The sequence below is a fragment of the Bombina bombina genome, chromosome 7, assembly GCF_027579735.1.
Source record: "Bombina bombina isolate aBomBom1 chromosome 7, aBomBom1.pri, whole genome shotgun sequence".
Taxonomy (NCBI): Eukaryota; Metazoa; Chordata; class Amphibia; order Anura; family Bombinatoridae; genus Bombina; species Bombina bombina.
In genome coordinates this window covers 368,677,244-368,703,596 of record NC_069505.1, presented here as the reverse complement: position 1 = coordinate 368,703,596, position 26,353 = coordinate 368,677,244, and the positions used below count along the sequence as shown (strand labels likewise).

Sequence of the window (26,353 nt, the reverse complement as noted above, 5' to 3'; positions counted from 1 at the left end):
AGGGACCGGATTAAGGAACTTGCTGGGATCCAAGGGGAAATAAAGCCATTAGCTCTGGTCTGACTCTGTTTTTTTATGATCTAAACTCTAAAGCCAAGAGAAGCTCGGTTCGGTTTCAATGAAAAATTAATCATTGTAACTTGTAAGTTAACATTAAACCGTTGTCTGAATCATATATTGAAAATAATTTATTTTGTGCTATATCTATTGTAAGTACATAAATACGCAGCATGCTATTGAAAAACTAAAAATACAGTTACTAGTTTAAAAAACAAAGTTTATATTAAGCAGGACATCTGTCACTTTTATTTAAATGACAATTGTGCCAGTTCCACCCAGACAAGAATGAACCCAAATGCAAGCAAATAGTTACAAGGACAATAACAATAAATTTGGGGAAAAGTAAGCAATGCTTTTGTAAGTCAGTACATTTAACACCTTGCTGCCTGTCAGGCGATTAACACATAGACATTGATTGGACCAGGCTGTCACGTTTCTCTTGCAAGTTAGTGGTTAAATAAGCCACCAGAATGGAAGGGTTAGACATGGGGGTGAACAGTGCTCTGAAAGCAAAGAAAAAAATGGCACAACAGGAGAAATTGCCAAACTTGAAAATAGCATAGAACAAAAGTAGTATTAAAGCAAGTAATTTAGTTATTTTTCCCATTTGGTGAATAGAATACCATGCGTAACTTATTTTTGAAGGATATCTGAAATGTAATAAAAATATTTTAAACAAACTGAGCACAAATACAAATTGTGTATATATAATGTTATTCTGCTTGTGTTGTGTGTATTAGTATAAACTAGGGTAGACTAGAATCAGGCGCCCTCCCTCCCACCCTGCAGTCATCCTGTGCCCCCAAAATCAGATTACTCTTATCCTGTGCCCCCAGAATTGAGATTAACTCCCTCTCTTGTTGTTGTGTGTTTATTCTTTTTTTTAAAAATAATCGTTAGTTGCAGCCCTAATTATTCTTGTAATTCTGTAAATTTGTGTCTGCAGAAATAACAAGCCTCTTCTTCTCTGCAAAAATATTATAAAATAAACACATTGAGATAAGACATGGACCTTTTTAAAAGGACAGGAAAGTCATAATTAGACATTTTATGATTTAGACAGAGCATACAATTTTATTTAGTTTGCTTCCTTCACTTTTGATCCTTTGCTGAAAGGGTTTTCTAGGAAAGCTCAGGAGCAGCAAATAACCTGGGTTCTAGCTGCTGATTGGTGGCTGCATATATATACAGAATGTCATTGGCTCACCCATGTGTTCACACCCATGTGTGTTTAGTTAACCAGAAGTGCATTGCTGCTCCTTCAACAAATGATACCAAGAGAATGAAACAAATTTGATAATAGAAGTAAACTGGAAAGTTGTTTAAGATTGTATGGTCTACCTAAATCATGAAAGAAAAATTATGGGTTTCATGTCCCCTTTATAAGGGGCATAAACCCATTTTTTTTATGATTTTGAAAGAGCATACAATGTTAAAGTGAATGTAAATTTTGATGCTAAAGTGCCCAGTTTTTAAACATTTGATTACAAACAGGGGCACTTTAATTAATTAATCAAAATTTACATTTCACTCGTGTTGTGAAAAAAAACCTTACCTTTTAATCTTGACAGCAGCTTTCTCCGCCCATCGCAAAGCCTCTTCCTGGGTCTAAAATGAGGAATCGGGCTTCCTCCAATCACGGGATTGAATCAAACACTGATTCCCCCAGGGGGGAAGCCGTGATTGGAGGATGACCTCTTCATCATTTCTGACGTCAGAAATGGCTTGCGACGACAGGAGGAAGCTGGAGCGGCTGTCAAATTTAAAAGGTAAGGTTATTTTTTCACAACAGGAGTGAAATGTAAATTTTGATGAATTAAAGTGCCCCTGTTTTTAATTGAATTTTTAAAAACCAGGCACTTTATTATCAAAATTTACATTCACTTTAAACATCTTTCTGATTTACTTCTATGGTCAAATATGGTTCATTATTTTGCTTTCCTTTTGTTGAAGGAGCAGAAATGCACTACTGGGAGCTAGCTGAACACAGGTGAGCCAATGACCAGAGGCATTTATGTGCAGCCACTAATCAGCAGCTAGTTCCCAGCACTGCATTGCTGCTCCTGAGTCTACTCAGGTATACTTTTCAACTGAGGATACCAAGAGAACAAAGCAAATAAGTACATTGTTCCAGTGCATTTTGATGTACACAGAATCAACCCTTTCCTGAGTTTAATAAGTTCAATAAATAGAAGATTGTTTGGAGTGGAATAGATCTGCACAAGGACCTAAGTGTGAGGAGGGAGGGGCAAGCAGTAAAATGAGATTGGAACCTATAATGTTGTTATTTTAGTTAAAAAAATATGTTAATTGTTATAATTGAGGTCGTTTTATTTTTCCAATAAAATACAGCTAAAAAACTGATTAAATATGAATGATTAACTTATTAAACTGGAGATAGTTCACCTTCCAATTATCTCCAAATGATCTATGTATAATATATTACCATAGTAATGTTCTGATATAACTGGGAAATCATTTGAATAACCAGTTTATTTGTCAACTAAATTGATGTCTTCTAGTAAGGGTTATGTTGTCTTTTTTTCTTCATTCTTTTCATATCCTTTGTTGAAAAGCATATCTAAATAGGCTTAGTAGCTGCTGATTTGTGACTGCATATAGATGCATTGTGTGCTTGGCTCACCCATTTGTATTGCTATTTCTTCAACAAAGGATATCTGGAGAATGAAGCAAATTAAATAATAGAAGTAAATTGAAATGTTGGCGTTAAAGGGACACTGAACCCAATTTTTTTTCTGTGATTCAAATAGAGCATGCAATTTAAAGCAACTTTATTGCTTAATTTATTAATTTATTACTAGTATCACATTTTCTTCATTCTCTTGGTATCTTTATTTGAAATGCAAGACTGTAAGTTTAGATGCCGGCCCATTTTTGGTAAACAACCTGGGTTGTTCTTGCTGATTGGTGGATAAATTCATCGACCAATAAACAAGTGCTGTCCAAGGTCTGAACCAAAAATTAGCTTAGATACCTTATTTTTCAAATAAAGATAGCAAGAGAATGAAGAAAAATTGACAATAGGAGTAAATTAGAAAGTTGCTTAAAATTGCATGCTCTATCTGAATCACGAAAGAAAAAAAAATGTGTTCAGTCTTCAGTGTCCCTTTAAATTGTCTTCTCTGTCTGAATCATGAAATTAAAATTTTGGGTTTCATGTCCCTTTAACACTCTTACAGTAGACCAGAGCTCGACAAATTTGTTTATAATATACAAGCCAAAAATAAGATAATACCATTTGGGGGTGCTTGAGTAATATGTATAAAAGCTGAACGGTATGACACATACTTATATATTTATTACAAACACACATACATATATATTTATTACAAACAACACACATACATATATATTTATTACAAACAACACACATACATATATATTTATTACAAACAACACACATACATTATATATTTATTACCAACACACATACATATATATTTATTACAAACACACATACATATATATTTATTACAAACACACATACATATATATTTATTACAAACAACACACATACATTATATATTTATTACCAACACAAATACATTATATATTTATTACCAACACAAATACATTATATATTTATTACCAACACAAATACATTATATATTTATTACCAACACAAATACATTATATATTTATTACCAACACAAATACATTATATATTTATTACCAACACAAATACATTATATATTTATTACCAACACAAATACATTATATATTTATTACCATCACACATACATTATATATTTATTACCAACACAAATACATTATATATTTATTACCAACACACATACATTATATATTTATTACCAACACACATACATTATATATTTATTACAAACACACATACATTATATATTTATTACAAACACACATACATATATATTTATTACAAACACACATACATATATATTTATTACAAACACACATACATATATATTTATTACAAACACACATACATATATATTTATTACAAACACACATACATATATATTTATTACAAACACACATACATATATATTTATTACAAACACACATACATATATATTTATTACAAACACACATACATATATATTTATTACAAACACACATACATATATATTTATTACAAACACACATACATATATATTTATTACAAACAGACATACATATATATTTATTACAAACACACATACATATATATTTATTACAAACACACATACATATATATTTATTACAAACACACATACATATATATTTATTACAAACACACATACATATATATTTATTACAAACACACATACATATATATTTATTACAAACACACATACATATATATTTATTACAAACACACATACATATATATTTATTACAAACACACATACATATATATTTATTACAAACACACATACATATATATTTATTACAAACACACATACATATATATTTATTACAAACACACATACATATATATTTATTACAAACACACATACATATATATTTATTACAAACACACATACATATATATTTATTACAAACACACATACATATATATTTATTACAAACACACATACATATATATTTATTACAAACACACATACATATATATTTATTACAAACACACATACATATATATTTATTACAAACACACATACATATATATTTATTACAAACACACATACATATATATTTATTACAAACACACATACATATATATTTATTACAAACACACATACATATATATTTATTACAAACACACATACATATATATTTATTACAAACACACATACATATATATTTATTACAAACACACATACATATATATTTATTACAAACACACATACATATATATTTATTACAAACACACATACATATATATTTATTACAAACACACATACATATATATTTATTACAAACACACATACATATATATTTATTACAAACACACATACATATATATTTATTACAAACACACATACATATATATTTATTACAAACACACATACATATATATTTATTACCAACACACATACATATATATTTATTACCAACACACATACATTATATATTTATTACCAACACACATACATTATATATTTATTACCAACACACATACATTATATATTTATTACCAACACAAATACATTATATATTTATTACCAACACACATACATTATATATTTATTACAAACACACATACATTATATAATAACCCAAAAAAAGTTGGATATGTATTTCACAGCCAAGAGGCCTAGAAAGAATCCAGCGTACATTTTAGGTGTGGAGGGTGGTGGCAGGCAGGTGGCACCCAACTGTGTCTTGGGGGACTCTAAACCAGGGCACAAGGGCCTAATTTTAGGCAACATAGGCTCCCTGGCACCAGGGTTTGTTAATCGGTAGACTGTCCCTTTAATTGAGAGAGAGAAGAGAGGTGTAGGGATAATTGAGAGAGGAAAGAGAGGTGTAGAGATAATTGAGAGAGGAAAAAGAGGTGTAGGGATAATCGAGAGAGGAAAGAGAGGTGTAGGGATAATTGAGAGAGAAAAGAGAGGTGTAGGGATAATTGAGAGAGGAAAAAAAGGTGTAGGGATAATTGAGAGAGAGAGAAGAGAGGTGTAGGGATAATTGAGAGAGGAAAGAGAGATGTAGGGATAATTGAGAGAGGAAAGAGAGATGTAGGGATAATTGAGAGAGGAAAGAGAGGTGTAGGGATAATTGAGAGAGGAAAGAGAGGTGTAGGGATAATTGAGAGAGGAAAGAGAGGTGTAGGGATAATTGAGAGAGGAAAGAGAGGTGTAGGGATAATTGAGAGAGGAAAGAGAGGTGTAGGGATAATTGAGAGAGGAAAGAGAGGTGTAGGGATAATTGAGAGAGGAAAGAGAGGTGTAGGGATAATTGAGAGAGGAAAGAGAGGTGTAGGGATAATTGAGAGAGGAAAGAGGGGTGTAGGGATATTCAAGAGAGAAAAGAGAGGTGTAGGGATAATTGAGCAAGGAAAGAGAGGTGTAGGGATAATTGAGCGAGGAAAGAGAGGTGTAGGGATAATTGAGCGAGGAAAGAGAGGTGTAGGGATAATTGAGAGAGGAAAGAGAGGTGTAGGGATAATTGAGAGAGGAAAGAGAGGTGTAGGGATAATTGAGCGAGGAAAAAGAGGTGTAGGGATAATTGAGAGAGGAAAGAGAGGTGTAGGGATAATTGAGAGAGGTGTAGGGATAATTGAGAGAGGAAAGAGAGGTGTAGGGATAATTGAGAGAGGAAAGAGGAGTGTAGGGATAATTGAGAGAGGAAAGAGAGGTGTAGGGATAATTGAGAGAGGAAAGAGGGGTGTAGGGATATTCAAGAGAGAAAAGAGAGGTGTAGGGATAATTGAGAGAGGAAAGAGAGGTGTAGGGATAATTGAGCGAGGAAAGAGGGGTGTAGGGATAATTGAGAGAGGAAAGAGAGGTTTAGGGATAATTGAGAGAGGAAAGAGATGTGTAGGGATAATTGAGAGAGGAAAGAGAGGTGTAGGGATAATTGAGAGAGGAAAGAGGGGTGTAGGGATATTCAAGAGAGAAAAGAGAGGTGTAGGGATAATTGAGGAAAGAGAGGTGTAGGGATAATTGAGAGAGGAAAGAGAGGTGTAGGGATAATTGAGAGGAAAGAGAGGTGTAGGGATAATTGAGAGAGGAAAGAAAGGTGTAGGGATAATTGAGAGAGGAAAGAGAGGTGTAGGGATAATTGAGAGAGGAAAGAGGGGTGTAGGGATAATTGAGAGAGGAAAGAGGGGTGTAGGGATATTCAAGAGAGAAAAGAGAGGTGTAGGGATAATTGAGAGAGGAAAGAGAGGTGTAGGGATAATTGAGCGAGGAAAGAGAGGTGTAGGGATAATTGAGAGAGGAAAGAGAGGTGTGGGGATAATTGAGAGAGGAAAGAGGTGTAGGGATAATTAAGAGAGGTGTAGGGATAATTGAGAGAGAAAAGAGAGGTGTAGGGATAATTGAGGGAGGAAAGAGAGGTGTAGGGATAATTGAGAGAGGAAAAAGAGGTGTAGAGATAATTGAGAGAGAGAGAGAGAGAGAGAGAGAGGTGTAGGGATAATTGAGAGAGGAAAGAGAGGTGTAGGGATAATTGAGAGAGGAAAGAGGGGTGTAGGGATATTCAAGAGAGAAAATAGAGGTGTAGGGATATTCAAGAGAGAAAATAGAGGTGTAGGGATAATTGAGAGAGGAAAGAGAGGTGTAGGGATAATTGAGAGAGGAAAAAGAGGTGTAGGGATAATTGAGAGAGGAAAGAGAGGTGTAGGGATAATTGAGAGAGGTGTAGGGATAATTGAGAGAGGAAAGAGAGGTGTAGGGATAATTGAGAGAGGAAAGAGAGATGTAAGGATAATTGAGAGAGGAAAGAGAGGTGTAGGGATAATTGAGAGAGGAAAGAGAGGTGTAGGGATAATTGAGAGAGAGAAGAGAGGTGTAGGGATAATTGAGAGAGAGAAGAGAGGTGTAGGGATAATTGAGAGAGGAAAGAGAGGTGTAGGGATAATTGAGAGAGGAAAAAGAGGTGTAGGGATAATTGAGAGAGGAAAGAGAGGTGTAGGGATAATTGAGAGAGGTGTAGGGATAATTGAGAGAGGAAAGAGAGGTGTAGGGATAATTGAGAGATGAAAGAGAGATGTAAGGATAATTGAGAGAGGAAAGAGAGGTGTAGGGATAATTGAGAGAGGAAAGAGAGGTGTAGGGATAATTGAGAGAGGAAAGAGAGGTGTATGGATAATTGAGAGAGGAAATAGAGGTGTAAGGATTATTGAGAGAGGAAAGAGAGGTGTAGGGATAATTGAGAGAGGAAAGAGAGGTGTAGGGATAATTGAGAGAGGAAAGAGAGGTGTAGGGATAATTGAGAGAGGTGTATGGATAATTGAGAGAGGAAAGAGAGGTGTAAGGATAATTGAGAGAGGAAAGAGAGATGTAAGGATAATTGAGAGAGGAAAAAGAGGTGTAGGGATAATTGAGAGAGGAAAGAGCGGTGTAGGGATAATTGAGAGAAGAAAGAGGGGTGTAGGGATAATTGAGAGAGGAAAGAGGGGTGTAGGGATAATTGAGAGAGGAAAGAGAGGTGTAGGGATAATTGAGAGAGGAATGCGGTGTAGGGATAATTGAGAGAGGAAAGAGGGGTGTAGGGATAATTGAGAGAGGAAAGAGAGGTGTAGGGATAATTGAGAGAGGAAAGAGGGGTGTAGGGATAATTGAGAGAGGAAAGAGGGATGTAGGGATAATTGAGAGAGGAAAGAGGGGTGTAGGGATAATTGAGAGAGGAAAGAGAGGTGTAGGGATAATTGAGAGAGGAAAGAGAGGTGTAGGGATAATTGAGAGATGAAAGAGAGGTGTAGGGATAATTGAGAGAGGAAAGAGAGGTGTAGGGATAATTGAGAGAGGAAAGAGGTGTGTAGGGATAATTGAGAGAGGAAAGAGGGGTGTAGGGATAATTGAGAGAGGAAAGAGAGGTGTAGGGATAATTGAGAGAGGAAAGAGAGGTGTAGGGATAATTGAGAGAGGTGTATGGATAATTGAGAGAGGAAAGAGAGCTGTAAGGATAATTGAGAGAGGAAAGAGAGATGTAAGGATAATTGAGAGAGGAAAAATAGGTGTAGGGATAATTGAGAGAGGAAAGAGGGGTGTAGGGATTATTGAGAGAGGAAAGAGGGGTGTAGGGATAATTGAGAGAGGAAAGAGGGGTGTAGGGATAATTGAGAGAGGAAAGAGAGGTGTAGCGATAATTGAGAGAGGAAAGAGAGGTGTAGGGATAATTGAGAGAGGAAAGAGGAGTGTAGGGATAATTGAGAGAGGAAAGAGAGGTGTAGGGATAATTGAGAGAGGAAAGAGGGGTGTAGGGATAATTGAGAGAGGAAAGAGAGGTGTAGGGATAATTGAGAGAGGAAAGAGAGGTGTAGGGATAATTGAGAGAGGAAAGAGGGGTGTAGGGATAATTTAGAGAGGAAAGAGAGGTGTAGGGATAATTGAGAGAGGAAAGAGGGGTGTAGGGATAATTGAGAGAGGAAAGAGGGGTGTAGGGATAATTGAGAGAGGAAAGAGAGGTGTAGGGATAATTGAGAGGAAAGAGGGGTGTAGGGATAATTGAGAGAGGAAAGAGGGGTGTAGGGATAATTGAGAGAGGAAAGAGAGGTGTAGGGATAATTGAGAGAGGAAAGAGAGGTGTAGGGATAATTGAGAGATGAAAGAGAGGTGTAGGGATAATTGAGAGAGGAAAGAGAGGTGTAGGGATAATTGAGAGAGGAAAGAGGGGTGTAGGGATAATTGAGAGAGGAAAGAGGGGTGTAGGGATAATTGAGAGAGGAAAGAGAGGTGTAGGGATAATTGAGAGAGGAAAGAGGGGTGTAGGGATAATTGAGAGAGGAAAGAGGGGTGTAGGGATAATTGAAAGAGGAAAGAGAGGTGTAGGGATAATTGAGAGAGGAAAGAGAGGTGTAGGGATAATTGAGAGATGAAAGAGAGGTGTAGGGATAATTGAGAGAGGAAAGAGGTGTAGGGATAATTGAGAGAGGAAAGAGGGGTGTAGGGATAATTGAGAGAGGAAAGAGGGGTGTAGGGATAATTGAGAGAGGAAAGAGAGGTGTAGGGATAATTGAGAGAGGAAAGTGGGGTGTAGGGATAATTGAGAGAGGAAAGAGGGGTGTAGGGATAATTGAGAGAGGAAAGAGAGGTGTAGGGATAATTGAGAGAGGAAAGAGGGGTGTAGGGATAATTGAGAGAGGAAAGAGAGGTGCTCAAACATGTGGTGGACATTGTGATAGCAAGGAATGAAAATAGAAAGTCATGTAGGCAGGTATAGATGGTGATTCTTAAAGGGATAGTGTACTGTAAAATTGTTTGCCCTTTAATGTGTTTATAGTGACTTGTTTTCCAGCTGCACAGTGTAAAATGTATCGGAAATAGTTCATTTATGTTTATTTTTGTATTTAAAATTGAGATTGCAGGGTGAGCAAATCTCCTAATCTTATAACTTTCTATACAAAAAAGTCTATGTTATGTATGTCGTTTTATGTAAAAGCCATTACTAACGTCCCCAGTACTTAACTGAATAATTCTTTATATCCATGGTGATTTAAGTATATTGGAAAGTTGTTTAAAATTGAATGCCGTATCTGAATCATGAAAGTTTAATTTTGACTAAGCTTTCCCTTTAACTCGGTCTAAACTGAGGTCTGGTGTGGGTATATAACTGACTTTTGGTTTGTGGTTTTTATCGTGCATCTGATATTGGTATATGACTGACAAGGACTTTAAGGGCTATGAGACTGATTTGAGATATGACTTTGGCATATAACTGAACCAGGTGTCTGATTTGGGCTATTCACTTTCAGGGGCTACAGGGCTGAGGGTTGTATCTGAAGTGTGGTTGAGCATTTAACTGACAGGGACTTCTTGTCCATGGGTCTCATCTGAGGTATGATATAAGCATATAGCCAACAGAATCAGGGGAGAATGGGAGAGTATAACTGACAGAAGTTGAAAGGCCAGGGTTCTAATCTAGTCCGATGCTCTGAGGTTTAATATATGTAAATAACTGATAGGGGCTTCAGGACTACGAATGTGATCCAAGATTAGCCAGGAGGCTGAAAGGGCAGTTAGTAAAATAAAAAAGTGGATTGGTGTGTCAGTGAAATACAATGTGAATATGCGTAAATATTGCACAGGTGCTTGCGGCAGGATCATCGGGGGGTTCTGTAATGTTATCTACTTCAAATATTTTTTTTCAGAACCCTGCAACAAGGTTCTTAAAGTTATTTTCTTGGTGCTCAACACTGCATGAAATAAAGCTGCCATCTTGGTTTTCTCTGTTCTCTTCTGTAGTTTCTTACCATATCTCCTTTTGTCCTAAGTTTCATGTAAAATTATTTTCTCATAACTTTTTTCTTTTTATCTGTGTAGGGCCCATTGTGTGAGGACAGGATGAGCAGGTAACACGTCAAACTCCAGAACAAAATCACAATGTCAGGAGAGTCCAACTCTGCTAGTGAGCCAGAACTTGACCCGGAAGATATGGAAGAAGGAGATGAAGATGATGATGACGACGAGGAGGAGGAGGAGGAGGAAGAAGAAGAGGAAGATGAGGATGAGGAGCACGATGAGGATGAGAATGATGGGGATGATGAAGAAGACATGCCTGACAAAAAGGGTAAGTGCCTAAAATTAGTGAGACTAGTGATGCTTAAATGACAGATATATGGTGCATGATCCTGTAATATTATTGGCCAGTGATAGGCACAGCAGTTATAGGGTAAGAGTTCATGTAATAGGGCAGTGATAGGTACAGGCAGTTATAGGGTGAGGTGTCATGTAATAGGGTAGTGATAGGTACAGGCAGTTATAGGGTGAGAGGTCATGTAATAGGGTAGTTATAGGTACAGGCAGTTATAGGGGGAGGTGTCATGTAATAGGGCAGTGATAGGTACAGGCAGTTATAGGGTGAGGTGTCATGTAATAGGGTAGTGATAGGTACAGGCAGTTATAGGGTGAGGGGTAATGTAATAGGGTAGTGATAGGTACAGGGCAGTTATAGGGTGAGGGGTCATGTAATAGGCCATTGATAGGTACAGGCAGTTATAGAGTGAGGGGTAATGTAATAGGGTAGTGATAGGTACAGGGCAGTTATAGGGTGAGGGGTCATGTAATAGGGTATTGTTAGGTACAGGCAGTTATAGGATGAGGGGTTATGTAATAAGGTAGTGATAGGTACAGACAGTTATAGAGTGAGGGGTCATGTAATATGGTATTGATAGGTACAGGCAGTTATAGGTTGTAGGATCATGTAATAGGCATTGATAGCTACAGGCAGTTATAGGGTGTAATGTAATAGGGCAGGTATAGGGTGAGAGGACATGTAATAGGGCATCAATAGGTACAGGCAGTTATAGGTTGACGGGTCATGTAATAGGGCAGTGATAAGTAGAGGCAGTTATAGGGTGACGGGTCATGTAATAGGCAATGATAGGTACAGGCTGTCATAGGGTGAGGTGTAATATTGCAGTTATAGGGTAAATGATCTTGTAATAGGTCAGTTATAGGGTGAGGGGTCATGGAATAGAGCAGTAATGGGTACAGGCAGTTATAGGGTGAGGGGGTCATGTAATAGGCCAGTGATAGGTACAGGGTCATTATAGGATGAGAGGTCATGTAATATGGCAGTGATAGGGTGAGAGGTCATGTAATAGGGTAGTTATAGGTACAGGCAGTTATAGGGTGAGAGGTCATGTAATAGTGTAGTTATAGGTACAGGCAGTTATAGGGTGAGTGGTCATGTAATAGGGTAGGTATAGGTACAGGCAGTTATAGGGTGAGAGGTCATGTAATAGTGTAGTTATAGGTACAGGCAGTTATAGGGTGAGTGGTCATGTAATAGGGTAGGTATAGGTACAGGCAGTTATAGGGTGAGAGGTCATGTAATAGGGTAGGTATAGGTACAGGCAGTTATAGGGTGAGAGGTCATGTAATAGGGTAGGTATAGGTACAGGCAGTTATAGGGTGAGAGGTCATGTAATAGGGTAGGTATAGGTACAGGCAGTTATAGGGTGAGAGGTCATGTAATAGGGTAGTTGTAGAATAGCAGGTAGAGGATGAGGGGTTTATGCAACAGCTGGTGCAGTGTGGGAGTGTTTTAATACTGTGCCACAGTATAGTATAACGTTGATATATATATATATTTCACACTGGTGGTCCCTTTTTGTTAACCTCTGCATGTGTATTGTGACTTTAACATATACACTCAGGTTAAATAAAATTTTTATGATTCAGATACAGCATGCAATTTTAAACAACTTTCCAATTTACTTCCATTAAAAAAAATGTGCACAGTCTTTTATATTTACACTTTTTGAGTCACCAGTTTCTACTGAGCATGTGCAAGAATTCACAGACTATACGTATATGCATTTGTGATTGGCTGATTGCTATCACATGGTACAAGGGGAGTGGAAATATACATAACTTTGAAATTTGTTAGAAAAAAATCTACTACTCATTTGCGGTTCAGACTAAGTGCTATTGCATTGTCTTGTTATCTTGCATTTGTTGATTATGCAAATCTAATGTGTTGACTGGTCCTTTAATAACATAATATACCATATTGTATTGGTAAAACGTTGCACTGTATATCACACTGATGGTCCCTGTATGCTTTGTTTACCTGCATCCTCTGCAGTTGTATTGTGGCTTTGAAGTGGTTTAGTGTGTTATCTAATAGTCTCTGGAATGGGTTAGGCTGGGCGTGGTTAGTATAGGGCTCTTTCAGGTGCTCTCAGACATGCCTGTCACTGTGTAGACAGACTGGCAGGCTTAATCTGTTTTCAGTCACAGTCCCCCCTCACCCCCCCCTATGTGCAGCATGTGTAACTGTTATATAAGATTTCAGCCTGAGATCACAGCCTGTGCTCACTCTGGGTCACTTCTCTCATTGGCAAACAGTCACAGGTCCACTGCACTCTGAGGGACAGTACTGGTCCCTTCCTTTAGTGGGTTCACACAGTGTCTGGGCTTAAACATGAGGCATCTGGAGGAGTCTACTCAGTATGCAGGTACTTGCTGCCTACCAGGCGTAATTGCAGAAAAGTGCAACTAACTTTTGGCTGTATATTTAATAGCCGGTTTTTAGCAGTTCATACTTTTTTCCCTCTAGTTTCACAATGAGTTATGGGATGTCTGTCATCTTTACCTGAAACTGACATACACATAAGTAGATGCCTGGGAGACCTCAAAGGGCTGTACTGCTGGTAACTTGTCATAGCCACATGAGTTTAATAATTTGCAGAGAAAATCTTTAGCCAGATATAGAATTATTGGGTTTTCTTTACTGATCCTGAATCAATTTTCAGTTTATTTGTATATAATATATAATTTATTTTGTGTATTGTCTATCCTTGGATTTCCACTTTTAGGATATTTCCTGTATCCCTTGTACTTTTTGGATTATGCTTTTATACATTTATAACTTTGGGATAGATCAGTCTTTTTCTTACCTTACTCCTAACACTTTTATACATGAGAGAGAGAGATATAGATTGACAATATAGATAGATGTGTTTATATAAACGGAGAACAGCCAATATTAGTCTTTATACAATAAAATGTATATATATTTACCAATACATTTGTTAGCGATTTAAACATTTTATGGATTCAAAGAAGCACGTCCGCTTTTGAAGCTGTTTTGTGAATAAAAGGATTAGAAAACTTTTATGACATGGACTAAGCTATGCTATATTATATTGGCTTAAAGTGTTTGGTAAAAGGAAATATGGTTTAGTTATGTTACAGGATGATATTTATGATAAAGTAATGATAGCTCTCAGTACATTCATTTAATTTTATATATATCTATGAGTGTGTGTGTATGTGTGTATATATATATATATATATATATATATATATATATCTATGAGTGTATGTGTGTAAATGCACAAAGTGATTACTGCCTCACTTAAAAAGAACCTTTATTATTTCTTTGCAGGGTCCATATGCTTAAAATATAACGTTTTGTACCTAATATACAGACTAAGGGCCTATAGTAGGACCAAAATGTTGTATTTTAAACCTGTGACCCTGCAAAGAAATAATAATCAACAACTATTACCTTTCTAATTGCAGTACTGTATTTTTTTTGTTGAGGGTACTATGTATACAAAAGTATTAAACTAAAATTAGCTTGTATAAGCTGTATTATGAGATATAAATATTGCCTAATTTACATAAGATATTGTTGTTTGCTCTCGGTCCCATCCCCTCTCCAAACTGACCCGTTTTACAAATGCAAATATTCCAAAATCCAAACCTTTTCTGATCCCAAGCAGTTTGGATAAATTATTTTCTAGCTGTACAACATTTTTGGTGGCATTACAAATGTAAAAACAATTCTAAAATATTAATAATTGTGTCCTTTAAATAAAATTGGAGCAACTATAAATGGCAAAACCATAATGTTGCGTTTGGGTTATGCAAAGTTTAATATGTGAAAAACTTGTCAGCACTAAAAGATTAATATGTAATTTAATTTTGAACTGTACCAGCAGAGCAAATATGTCCTTTACGTGCAAAAGCATGAAATTACTCCAAGATTAAAGATGTTAATGTTAGTGTCCTGCTTCTGTTTAACTCATGGCTAATATTTAGAAGTGGACATTTAACAAGCTTATTACTAGCTCCTTCTTCAGATTTATATAAGATCCTTCATCTTTTATGTAACACAGATCTGCATACTCTGTTCTTACATAACCCCTGGTATGGTTGGTTTCCTAAACACTTGGGAAGATTTTATTAAAGTAAAATTGAGGCCATGAGTTGTTTTACAGTAATATAATGCTTTGTTTTCATTAGATCTTTTTTTTTTCCTCAATGATTGTCACGATTTTCCATTTTTTTTCCCATGGCTTTTTTAATTATATTTCTGCGTGCTGTTTTAATACTTCGATCTCTGTGTAACCCTTGGGACCTCGGCATCTCTTTCTAACTTTGAGGGCCCTCTGTGTTTTTGTAGACCTTTTTGAAGGACTTATGTTTGTCTCTGTAATATTGGAGGGTCATGACCTCTGTGCATGTTTGGGGAACTTTTCCTCTCTTTACACTCCTTGTGTCTTATACTTTCCAGAATTGTAAAACTTAAAGTGACAGTCTACACCGAAATTATTACTGTTTGAAAAGATAGATAATACCTTTACTACCCATTCCCCAGCTTTGCAAGACAAACATTGTTATATTAATAAACTTTATAACTTTTAAACTTCTAAATGTCTGCCTGTTTCAAAGCCACTACAGACAGCCTCTTATCACATGCTTTTTTATTAGCTTTTCACAAGAGACTGCTAATTCATGTGTGCCATATAGATAACATTGTGCTCTCTCCTGTGGAGTTGTGCATGATTCTGCACTAATTGGCTAAAATGCAAGTCAATAGAAAATAAATAGCCATGTTATAAGCGAGCGGTCAGAAGAGGCTTAGATACAAGGTAATTGCAGAGGTAAAAAATATATTAATATAAGCATGTTGGCTGTGCAAAACTGGGGAATGGGTAATAAAGGGATTATCTATCTTTTTAAACAATAACATTTTTGGAGTCGACTGTCCCTTTGAGTCTTGTTGTCCATTGTTTAAGACCCCAGCCTTGCTTTACAGCAGTGAAGGGCCGCTATTTTGCTGTGCAGCATTGGGGGCTACTTTCTGTGTCCAAATATGGGAGACCTTGAACTGTTTTTGCAGCATTGGGTATTTGTGGGCTTAGCTTTAAAATACCTTGTCCTCTCATTACATCACTAGGGGACTTTTGCATCTGTTTGCAGTGTTGTGTCAGGTTGATGGCAACTTATTGTTTTAACTTGGATTATCTGTGTAGTGTCAAGAACTTGTTTTTTTTCTTCTTCTTGTAGAGAGGTCCCAGAGTGCAGCTGTAGGCGCAGACAATTCTGAGCAAGATGGAGAGGAAGGATGGAAGCAGTCAGCTACCTCAGGAAAGAAAGAAACTGAGGAGGCAATGAAACGAGCACTAAAACCAGCAAACCTGAGAAGGAACATTCGGTGAGAATACAACTGTGTGTCCATGCTTGAATGACTTAAGGCTGGCCACTGATGACTGTGTCTTGGTGTGATGGAGCACTTGAGCTTGTGTGTCAGTGTGGATTGTGTTATAGTAAAATGGGGAAGGCTTTATGTGCCTATGGGGGACAGTGCTTTAGCTTATTAATCAGTAGGTTGGTATTCTCCTTTACAATTTCATGTGCTTATCCTGGCTTTGTGTCTTGTCATGACACAGTGACATCTCTCATACTCATGACTAACTGTAGTCTGTCCGAATATCATGCTTTAGTCTTACCCTGATAAACTTTCCCCTCCTCCCCATAGCATTTAGGATAGTTTCCTGTTAATTCTGGCACTGTGCTCTCTCCCATTCTGTCCCTACCACTTTGGCCTCTATTCTACTTTTTCATGTGCATTGACCTCAACTCTGGCACTCTGGTTTATTTAATGCTCACCAGATAGTTTCAGTCCTCCCTCTGCTACCTGTTAGGCTTCTGGCTCTTCCTGTACGTTATATCCCTTGCACCTCTCCCCTTGACATTCTGGCATTTTCCCTACTTGCTTTGGCCTCTCTCCTCCTGACACTTTGTCCTTTCTCTTCTTTTGCATTCTAGAGTTTCTCTTTTTACTTTCTCTTTTTGCCACTGTGGCCTTTTAATTATTGATACTCTGGTCTCCTCTTCTTGGTGCTCTATAGTATACTGACAGACAGACAAGCACACACACATATGTATGTATGTATGTATGTATTGGGTACTTGTAAAGCACAGCTTATCACCCGTAAGGGTCTCAAGGCGCTGCTCATTATATCAAAAGCAGAAGGATGAAAGGCTGAGTGGACCTCGCCAAGATCTAACCTGCAACCCTCGGGTTGCTACAGAGTTTAGCCACAGTGCATTAGCATGCTGAGCTATAGTCTCTCCACTCACTTGGATTTTGTACTTTTACCATATCATGATTCTGTCTTTTCCTGTAATATTTTGCAGTAAGCTGCTCCGAGAGGATCAACTGGAAGAGGTGACCAAGACAGCTCAACAATTAGAGCTAGAGAGACGCAAACGTCTAGAGCAGCAGAGGAAAGATTACCCACTACCTGTTATTCCCACTCTCCCCGCTGAGGCTCTTGACTTCCTTCAAGGTAGGTAACACAGACTTGTTACTGTAAGCTGCACATGGGGTACAGCTAGTGAGTCACATGGAGACCTACCAGATCTATGGTTGAGGTGTGATCATTTTGTGGTTAGATGTAACTGGACAGAATAATGAGGGTGTTAGGCTTCATACAGGACTGTATTAAAATAGCTGAATGGATTATAAAACTCCAGAGGGCCCAACTGTTGCCTTTGTTATTTATTTGTTCTTTCTCTTGTTAAGTGTAGTCAGTCCACGGGTCATCCATTACTTATGGAATATATCTCTTCCTAACAGGAAGCTGCAAGAGGATCACCCAAAGCAGAGCTGCTATATAGCTCCTCCCCTCACATGTCATATTCAGTCATTCTCTTGCAGCCTAACTAAAGAGGTCTTTGCTCAACTGATTCATCGTTGGGGCAAACCAGATCTGGATCTCATGGCGTCTCGCCAGAACGCCAAGCTTCCTTGTTACGGATCCAGGTCCAGGGACCCGGGAGCGGTGCTGATAGATGCTCTGACAGCCCCTTGGGTCTTCAACATGGCTTATGTGTTTCCACCATTCCCGATGCTTCCTCGTTTGATTGCCAAGATCAAACAGGAGAGAGCTTCGGTGATTCTGATAGCGCCTGCGTGGCCACGCAGGACCTGGTATGCAGACCTAGTGGACATGTCGTCCTGTCCACCGTGGTCTCTGCCTCTGAGACAGGACCTTCTAATTCAGGGTCCTTTCAACCATCCAAATCTAATTTCTCTGAGGCTGACTGCATGGAGATTGAACGCTTGATTCTATCAAAGCGTGGCTTCTCGCAGTCGGTTATTGATACCTTAATACAGGCTAGGAAGCCTGTTACCAGAAACATTTACCATAAGATATGGCGTAAATATTTATATTGGTGCGAATCCAAGAGTTACTCATGGAGTAAGGTTAGGATTCCTAGGATATTGTCCTTTCTACAAGAGGGTTTAGAAAAGGGCTTATCTGCTAGTTCGTTAAAGGGACAGATTTCTGCTCTGTCTATTCTTCTACACAAACGTCTGGCTGAAGTTCCAGACGTTCAGGCTTTTTGTCAGGCTTTAGCTAGGATTAAGCCTGTGTTTAAGACTGTTGCTCCGCCGTGGAGCTTAAACTTAGTTCTTAACGTTCTTCAATGCGTTTTATTTGAACCCCTTCATTCCATTGATATCAAGCTGTTATCCTGGAAGGTTCTGTTTTTGATGGCTATTTCCTCGGCTCGAAGAGTCTCTGAATTATCTGCCTTACATTGTGATTCTCCTTATCTGATTTTTCATTCAGACAAGGTAGTTCTGCGTACTAAACCTGGGTTCTTACCTAAGGTAGTTACTAACAGGAATATCAATCAAGAGATTGTTGTTCCTTCACTGTGTCCTAACCCTTTCAAAGAAGGAACGACTTTTGCATAATCTGGACGTAGTCCGTGCCCTGAAGTTCTATTTGCAGGCAACTAAAGATTTTCGTCAAACTTCTTCCCTGTTTGTCGTTTACTCTGGACAGAGAAGAGGTCAAAAGGCTTCGGCTACCTCTCTCTCTTTTTGGCTTCGTAGCATAATACGTTTAGCCTATGAGACTGCTGGACAGCAGCCTCCTGAAAGGATTACAGCTCATTCTACTAGAGCTGTGGCTTCCACCTGGGCCTTTAAAAATGAGGCCTCTGTTGAACAGATTTGCAAAGCTGCAACTTGGTCTTCACTTCACACTTTTTCAAAATTTTACAAATTTGACACTTTTGCTTCTTCGGAGGCTATTTTTGGGAGAAAGGTACTTCAGGCAGTGGTTCCTTCTGTTTAATGTTCCTTCCTTGTCCCTCCCTTCATCCGTGTACTTTAGCTTTGGTATTGGTATTCCATAAGTAATGGATGACCCGTGGACTGACTACACTTAACAAGAGAAAACATAATTTATGCTTACCTGATAAATTTATTTCTCTTGTAGTGTAGTCAGTCCACAGCCCGCCCTGTCTTTAAGGCAGATCTAAATTTTAATTGAACTCCAGTCACCACTGCACCCTATGGTTTCTCCTTTCTCGTCTGCTTTGGTCGAATGACTGAATATGACATGTGAGGGGAGGAGCTATATAGCAGCTCTGCTTTGGGTGATCCTCTTGCAGCTTCCTGTTAGGAAGAGATATATTCCATAAGTAATGGATGACCCGTGGACTGACTACACTACAAGAGAAATAAATTTATCAGGTAAGCATAAATTATGTTTTTCTTTCCTAAGATTTGGTGAGTCCACAGCTTCATCAATTACTGTTGGGAATATCACTCCTGGCCAGCAGGAGGAGGCAAAGAGCATCACATTAAAACTGTTAAGTATTACTTTCCTTCCCACAACCCCCAGTCATTCTCTTTGCCTTTAGTGCATGGAGGAGGTGAACATTTTTTTTTTTTTTTTGCTTCAATCAAGATTTTATTATTTTAGAAAGCCAGAGTAGGTTACTCTGATCTTTCCCATTTTCAAGGATTGGGTCTAGCCGTATTCCACATTAGTCTCTTCAGTAGGGCAGTGGTGGCTTTAAAGCAGTTAGGAACTTGTAAGGTGGGCCTTGCTGCATTTTCCTAACACTTTTGCTGCCCTGGTATAGAAAGCCAGAGTAGGTTTACGCTGTTCTTTCTTTTTCTACAGGTCTCTGTGAGGAGTATGTGTCCTCTCATACCAAGTAAGCTGTCCTGCCTGACGGCTAGATGCAGGTAAGTGCCTTTTGTCTTCTAGGGCTGGGAGGCTAGCACTGTAAGGGTCAAGCTGAAAAATTGCTACCCGAAAAATCTGCTTATATTTAAGGGACTATAATCCTGGGTTCAGGATTACTTCTGGCAGGGGCAGGCACTTGCTATGTGACTTTGAGACGGGGGTTCATACTTTTGTTTGTTAATGGAAGTATTTCTCTTGTAAAGGTGTATCCAGTCCATGGGTTCATCCATTACTTGTGGGGGATATTCTCCTTCCCAACAGGAAGTTACAAGTAATGGATGAACCCGTGGACTGGATACACCACAAGAGAAATAAATTTATCAGGTAAGCATAAATTTTGTTTTCCCTTATTCCTTATCTGGGTTCATCTAGGCAGATACACATACAGTTCCTCTCTAGTTATAGCATTGTTCTATATGTAGGAGGAGCCCTCTCTTATTTTATTTTATTTCATTTTTAATGATGGGCTGTATATGGGTCTGTTATCGCTTATACTGCGACCCTGCTCTCTAGAGAGATTTTTGTGTTAGAAGCCTCTTCAGTGGTTGAGAAGCTACACACCAGTGCTAACGTCCCCCGCCATTGTAAATTGTGTGGTGGGAAGGACGCTACTACTATACTGACTAGGCTCCCTGAAAGCGTGCGCTTGTGTTGCGGCACAGTTTCTGGGAGAAATGGTTGGCAGTTCATGTGACTCGTGTCTCCGCTATAGTTCAGACAGCGGAATGGAGTCTTCTGTGATCGGCAGAGAGTTCTGCTGTGTTTGTGTTGGAATTTCTGTACTTGTCAAATTCGGGGGCTGTTTCTCATAGGAGATGTCTGCTACAGCTTTAATCTCAATTTTTAATCTGTAGTGTAGCTTAGAAGCCTCTTCAGTGTGTGGACAGAGAGTGCAAGACGCAATGGAACAGAACGTCTTATTCTCTCTTAAAGTGACAGTTAATCACATAGTCCACATTTTAAAATAAAAGTATCTATTTCTCCAACATAGGTGTGTCCGGTCCACGGCGTCATCCTTACTTGTGGGATATTCTCTTCCCCAACAGGAAATGGCAAAGAGCCCAGCAAAGCTGGTCACATGATCCCTCCTAGGCTCCGCCTACCCCAGTCATTCTCTTTGCCGTTGTACAGGCAACATCTCCACGGAGATGGCTTAGAGTTTTTTAGTGTTTAATTGTAGTTTTTATTATTCAATCAAGAGTTTGTTATTTTAAAATAGTGCTGGTATGTACTATTTACTCAGAAACAGAAAAGAGATGAAGATTTCTGTTTGTATGAGGAAAATGATTTTAGCAACCGTCACTAAAATCCATGGCTGTTCCACACAGGACTGTTGAGAGCAATTAACTTCAGTTGGGGGAACAGTGTGCAGACTTTTGCTGCTTGAGGTATGACACATTCTAACAAGACGATGTAATGCTGGAAGCTGTCATTTTCCCTATGGGATCCGGTAAGCCATGTTTATTACGATCGTAAATAAGGGCTTCAAAAAGGGCTTATTAAGACTGTGGACTTTTTCTGGGCTAAATCGATTCATTATTAACACATATTTAGCCTTGAGGAATCATTTTATCTGGGTATTTTGATATAATAATATCGGCAGGCACTGTTTTAGACACCTTATTCTTTAGGGGCTTTCCCAAAGCATAGGCAGAGCCTCATTTTCGCGCCGGTGTTGCGCACTTGTTTTTGAGAGGCATGGCATGCAGTCGCATGTGAGAGGAGCTCTGATACTTAGAAAAGACTTTCTGAAGGCGTCATTTGGTATCGTATTCCCCTTGGGGCTTGGTTGGGTCTCAGCAAAGCAGATACCAGGGACTGTAAAGGGGTTAAAGTTCAAAACGGCTCCGGTTCCGTTATTTTAAGGGTTAAAGCTTCCAAATTTGGTGTGCAATACTTTTAAGGCTTTAAGACACTGTGGTGAAAATTTGGTGAATTTTGAACAATTCCTTCATGTTTTTTCGCAATTGCAGTAATAAAGTGTGTTCAGTTTAAAATTTAAAGTGACAGTAACGGTTTTATTTTAAAACGTTTTTTGTACTTTGTTATCAAGTTTATGCCTGTTTAACATGTCTGAACTACCAGATAGACTGTGTTCTGAATGTGGGGAAGCCAGAATTCCTATTCATTTAAATAAATGTGATTTATGTGATAATGACAATGATGCCCAAGATGATTCCTCAAGTGAGGGGAGTAAGCATGGTACTGCATCATTCCCTCCTTCGTCTACACGAGTCTTGCCCACTCAGGAGGCCCCTAGTACATCTAGCGCGCCAATACTCCTTACTATGCAACAATTAACGGCTGTAATGGATAATTCTGTCAAAAACATTTTAGCCAAAATGAACCCTTATCAGCGTAAGCGCGACTGCTCTGTTTTAGATACTGAAGAGCATGACGACGCTGATAACAATATTTCTGAAGGGCCCCCAACCCAGTCTGATGGGGCCAGGGAGGTTTTGTCTGAGGGAGAAATTACTGATTCAGGGAACATTTCTCAACAAGCTGAACCTGATGTGATTGCATTTAAATTTAAGTTGGAACATCTCCGCATTCTGCTTAAGGAGGTATTATCCACTCTGGATGATTGTGACAAGTTGGTCATCCCAGAGAAACTATGTAAAATGGACAAGTTCCTAGAGGTGCCGGGGCTCCCAGAAGCTTTTCCTATACCCAAGCGGGTGGCGGACATTGTTAATAAAGAATGGGAAAGGCCCGGTATTCCTTTCGTCCCTCCCCCCATATTTAAAAAATTGTTTCCTATGGTCGACCCCAGAAAGGACTTATGGCAGACAGTCCCCAAGGTCGAGGGAGCGGTTTCCACTTTAAACAAACGCACCACTATACCCATAGAGGATAGTTGTGCTTTCAAAGATCCTATGGATAAAAAATTAGAAGGTTTGCTTAAAAAGATGTTTGTTCAGCAGGGTTACCTTCTACAACCAATTTCATGCATTGTCCCTGTCGCTACAGCCGCATGTTTCTGGTTCGATGAGCTGATAAAGGCGGTCGATAGTGATTCTCCTCCTTATGAGGAGATTATGGACAGAATCAATGCTCTCAAATTGGCTAATTCTTTCACCCTAGACGCCACTTTGCAATTGGCTAGGTTAGCGGCTAAGAATTCTGGGTTTGCTATTGTGGCGCGCAGAGCGCTTTGGTTGAAATCTTGGTCGGCTGATGCGTCTTCCAAGAACAAGCTACTCAACATTCCTTTCAAGGGGAAAACGCTGTTTGGCCCTGACTTGAAAGAGATTATCTCTGATATCACTGGGGGTAAGGGCCACGCCCTTCCTCAGGATCGGCCTTTCAAGGCAAAAAATAAACCTAATTTTCGTCCCTTTCGTAGAAACGGACCAGCCCAAAGTGCTACATCCTCTAAGCAAGAGGGTAATACTTCTCAAGCCAAGCCAGCTTGGAGACCAATGCAAGGCTGGAACAAGGGTAAGCAGGCCAAGAAACCTGCCACTGCTACCAAGACAGCATGAAATGTTGGCCCCCGATCCGGGACCGGATCTGGTGGGGGGCAGACTCTCTCTCTTCGCTCAGGCTTGGGCAAGAGATGTTCTGGATCCTTGGGCGCTAGAAATAGTCTCCCAAGGTTATCTTCTGGAATTCAAGGGACTTCCCCCAAGGGGGAGGTTCCACAGGTCTCAGTTGTCTTCAGACCATATAAAAAGACAGGCATTCTTACATTGTGTAGAAGACCTGTTAAAAATGGGAGTGATTCATCCTGTTCCATTAAGAGAACAAGGGATAGGGTTCTACTCCAATCTGTTCATAGTTCCCAAAAAAGAGGGAACGTTCAGACCAATCTTAGATCTCAAGATCTTAAACAAGTTTCTCAAGGTTCCATCGTTCAAGATGGAAACCATTCGAACTATTCTTCCTTCCATCCAGGAAGGTCAATTCATGACCACGGTGGATTTAAAGGATGCGTATCTACATATTCCTATCCACAAGGAACATCATCGGTTCCTGAGGTTCGCATTCCTGGACAAACATTACCAGTTCGTGGCGCTTCCTTTCGGATTAGCCACTGCTCCAAGGATTTTCACAAAGGTACTAGGGTCCCTTCTAGCTGTGCTAAGACCAAGGGGCATTGCTGTAGTACCTTACTTGGACGACATTCTAATTCAAGCGTCGTCCCTTCCTCAAGCAAAGGCTCACACGGACATTGTCCTGGCCTTTCTCAGATCTCACGGATGGAAAGTGAACGTGGAAAAGAGTTCTCTATCTCCGTCAACAAGGGTTCCCTTCTTGGGAACAATAATAGACTCCTTAGAAATGAGGATTTTTCTGACAGAGGCCAGAAAAACAAAGCTTCTAGACTCTTGTCGGATACTTCATTCCGTTCCTCTTCCTTCCATAGCTCAGTGCATGGAAGTGATCGGGTTGATGGTAGCGGCAATGGACATAGTTCCTTTTGCGCGCATTCATCTAAGACCATTACAACTGTGCATGCTCAGTCAGTGGAATGGGGACTATACAGACTTGTCTCCGAAGATACAAGTAAATCAGAGGACCAGAGACTCACTCCGTTGGTGGCTGTCCCTGGACAACCTGTCACGAGGGATGACATTCCGCAGACCAGAGTGGGTCATTGTCACGACCGACGCCAGTCTGATGGGCTGGGGCGCGGTCTGGGGATCCCTGAAAGCTCAGGGTCTTTGGTCTCGGGAAGAATCTCTGTTACCGATAAATATTCTTGAACTGAGAGCGATATTCAATGCTCTCAAGGCTTGGCCTCAGCTAGCGAGGGCCAAGTTCATACGGTTTCAATCAGACAACATGACAACTGTTGCGTACATCAACCATCAGGGGGGAACAAGGAGTTCCCTGGCGATGGAAGAAGTGACCAAAATCATTCTATGGGCGGAGTCTCACTCCTGCCACCTGTCTGCTATCCACATCCCAGGAGTGGAAAATTGGGAAGCGGATTTTCTGAGTCGTCAGACATTGCATCCGGGGGAGTGGGAACTCCATCCGGAAATCTTTGCCCAAGTCACTCAGCTGTGGGGCATTCCAGACATGGATCTGATGGCCTCTCGTCAGAACTTCAAAGTTCCTTGCTACGGGTCCAGATCCAGGGATCCCAAGGCGGCTCTAGTGGATGCACTAGTAGCACCTTGGACCTTCAAACTAGCTTATGTGTTCCCGCCGTTTCCTCTCATCCCCAGGCTGGTAGCCAGGATCAATCAGGAGAGGGCGTCGGTGATCTTGATAGCTCCTGCGTGGCCACGCAGGACTTGGTATGCAGATCTGGTGAATATGTCATCGGCTCCACCTTGGAAGCTACCTTTGAGACGAGACCTTCTTGTTCAGGGTCCGTTCGAACATCCGAATCTGGTTTCACTCCAGCTGACTGCTTGGAGATTGAACGCTTGATCTTATCGAAGCGAGGGTTCTCAGATTCTGTTATCGATACTCTTGTTCAGGCCAGAAAGCCTGTAACTAGAAAGATTTACCACAAAATTTGGAAAAAATATATCTGTTGGTGTGAATCTAAAGGATTCCCTTGGGACAAGGTTAAGATTCCTAGGATTCTATCCTTCCTTCAAGAAGGATTGGACAAAGGACTATCTGCAAGTTCCCTGAAGGGACAGATTTCTGCCTTGTCTGTGTTACTTCACAAAAAGCTGGCCGCTGTGCCAGATGTTCAAGCCTTTGTTCAGGCTCTGGTTAGAATTAAGCCTGTTTACAAACCTTTGACTCCTCCTTGGAGTCTCAATTTAGTTCTTTCAGTTCTTCAGGGGGTTCCGTTTGAACCCTTGCATTCCGTTGATATTAAGATATTATCTTGGAAAGTTTTGTTTTTAGTTGCAATTTCTTCTGCTAGAAGAGTTTCAGAATTATCTGCTCTGCAGTGTTCTCCTCCTTATCTGGTGT

General features: G+C 39.4%; 1 protein-coding gene across 1 annotated transcript in view; it reads left to right on the top strand.

Annotated features, from left to right (window-relative positions):
• Window positions 1-26,353, top strand: part of RAD54L2 (RAD54 like 2) — a 197,215-nt gene that overhangs the window by 12,506 nt on the left and 158,356 nt on the right. Inside the window, exons 2-4 of the mRNA XM_053689399.1 lie at window positions 10,989-11,235; window positions 16,473-16,620; window positions 17,607-17,758. Coding sequence (XP_053545374.1) covers window positions 11,049-11,235; window positions 16,473-16,620; window positions 17,607-17,758 — 487 coding nt within the window. The 5' untranslated portion in view covers window positions 10,989-11,048. The remainder of the gene's footprint in view (window positions 1-10,988; window positions 11,236-16,472; window positions 16,621-17,606; window positions 17,759-26,353) is intronic.